A 1,430-nucleotide genomic window follows, 5' to 3' on the forward strand; every position below is an offset into this window, starting at 1 on the left:
CACCCCCTGGCTCCACCCCCTGGCTCCACCCCTGGCTCCACCCCCTGGCTCCACCCCCTGGCTCCACCCCTGGCTCCACCCCCTGGCTCCACCCTTGACAATATCTGATGATCGACTCTTTTAAATGAAACCAGAGAGCGTTGACAGAGAGGAGAAGGTAGAAATGACTCAGCCTGGAACTGAAAATATGGATGGAGGACCTCAGTTTAGCTTGTTAGTGTCAATGCTAGGACGTATCCGAGGACCTATCCACGTCATCATTTACCCAGAATGCTTTGTGTGGAAATAAAATGGCTTTGTCCAATTTAAAATATATTTCAAAAAATTTACAAAACTGATTATCCTACAGTATTTTTACAGTCTTTATTTTACAGTTAAAATAAATGTTTACCAAATAAAGTCTAATGTTACAACTAATCAGGGATCCCTTTAAGTTTGCTGTCAAGGGAGTGAGAGACATGGTTGTGTGGTTACCATGGTTAACTTTTATTTTACACTTCTTATAAGTTCATGCATCAAATTCTGGCAGTTTTCTCTTGGCTGCATTAATGTTCATCAGAGCTTCTCTGTTTGAACCAGTTGCTGTTCCAGCCAAGAATGTTTACTTGTTTTTTTCACAAACCTGTGTTTTGAAGATCCTCCATCCAAAGAGAACCCTTATGAAGATATTGAGTTGGAGCAAAGTTGTTTGGGAAGTAAATGTGTTTCACCTGCCTCCTCATCACCTGTTCCTGACAAGGTACCAGTTCACCAGTGCATTCTAGATAATCTACGTTTACTAGAACCAGTACGACTTATTGTGTGTGTTTCTGTTTGTGTGTGTGTTTGTGTGTCCGCCCAACAGCTAGCGTCCAAGCCTGGCTTCTTCAGACAGACCTCAGAGCGACGGAGCTTTAAAGGCCCAGAGCTGCGCAAGACTAACCGAGACGCCAGCATCTCGTCCCCCTGCCGGATCAGCCCCCCCTCCACGCCCAGCAGCCCTGACGACACCCCCTGTCTGTCAGGAGACCCTTACAACCGCAGACGGAGGAAGATCCCCAAGGTGTGGAGAGTGTGAGAACGGTTGAGTGAGGAGGACTCTTACAGGATCTGTTGGATTCAGCGAGTCTCTTTGAATAATTCCAGATGGTGCTGAGAATCAACGGTGTGTTTGAGGCTCGCAGAGGAAAGAAACACATGAAGAAGGTCTCTCAGTCTGCTGAGTCCAGCTCAGGGAGAGGTAAGCCCGTCTGTTCAGCTAACCACTCGCACCTCTCAGTTTGTGAAATGTCATCGTGCCAGGTCTGAGCTGCAGGTTAGAAGACCCTCTGTGTTCACTACAGGTGGGTGTGTCGATCTTATGGTGCGTTCACACCGAACGCGATTTCAGCGTCAGGAGCATCAGGTTTACATACAAAGTCTATGGTGGACGCGCTTCAAGCAACGTCGGG

At 47.3% G+C, this 1,430-nt stretch overlaps 1 protein-coding gene across 1 annotated transcript in view; it reads left to right on the forward strand.

Annotated features, from left to right (window-relative positions):
- LOC106533529 (DENN domain-containing protein 2A) overlaps positions 1-1,430 on the forward strand; it is a gene marked incomplete at its 3' end in the record, with an annotated part of 102,980 nt that overhangs the window by 79,803 nt on the left and 21,747 nt on the right. The window contains 3 exon segments of the mRNA XM_014029871.1: positions 636-739; positions 845-1,042; positions 1,126-1,219. Coding sequence (XP_013885325.1) covers positions 636-739; positions 845-1,042; positions 1,126-1,219 — 396 coding nt within the window.

Source organism: Austrofundulus limnaeus, unplaced genomic scaffold (assembly GCF_001266775.1).
Source record: "Austrofundulus limnaeus strain Quisiro unplaced genomic scaffold, Austrofundulus_limnaeus-1.0 Scaffold961, whole genome shotgun sequence".
Taxonomy (NCBI): domain Eukaryota; kingdom Metazoa; phylum Chordata; class Actinopteri; order Cyprinodontiformes; family Rivulidae; genus Austrofundulus; species Austrofundulus limnaeus.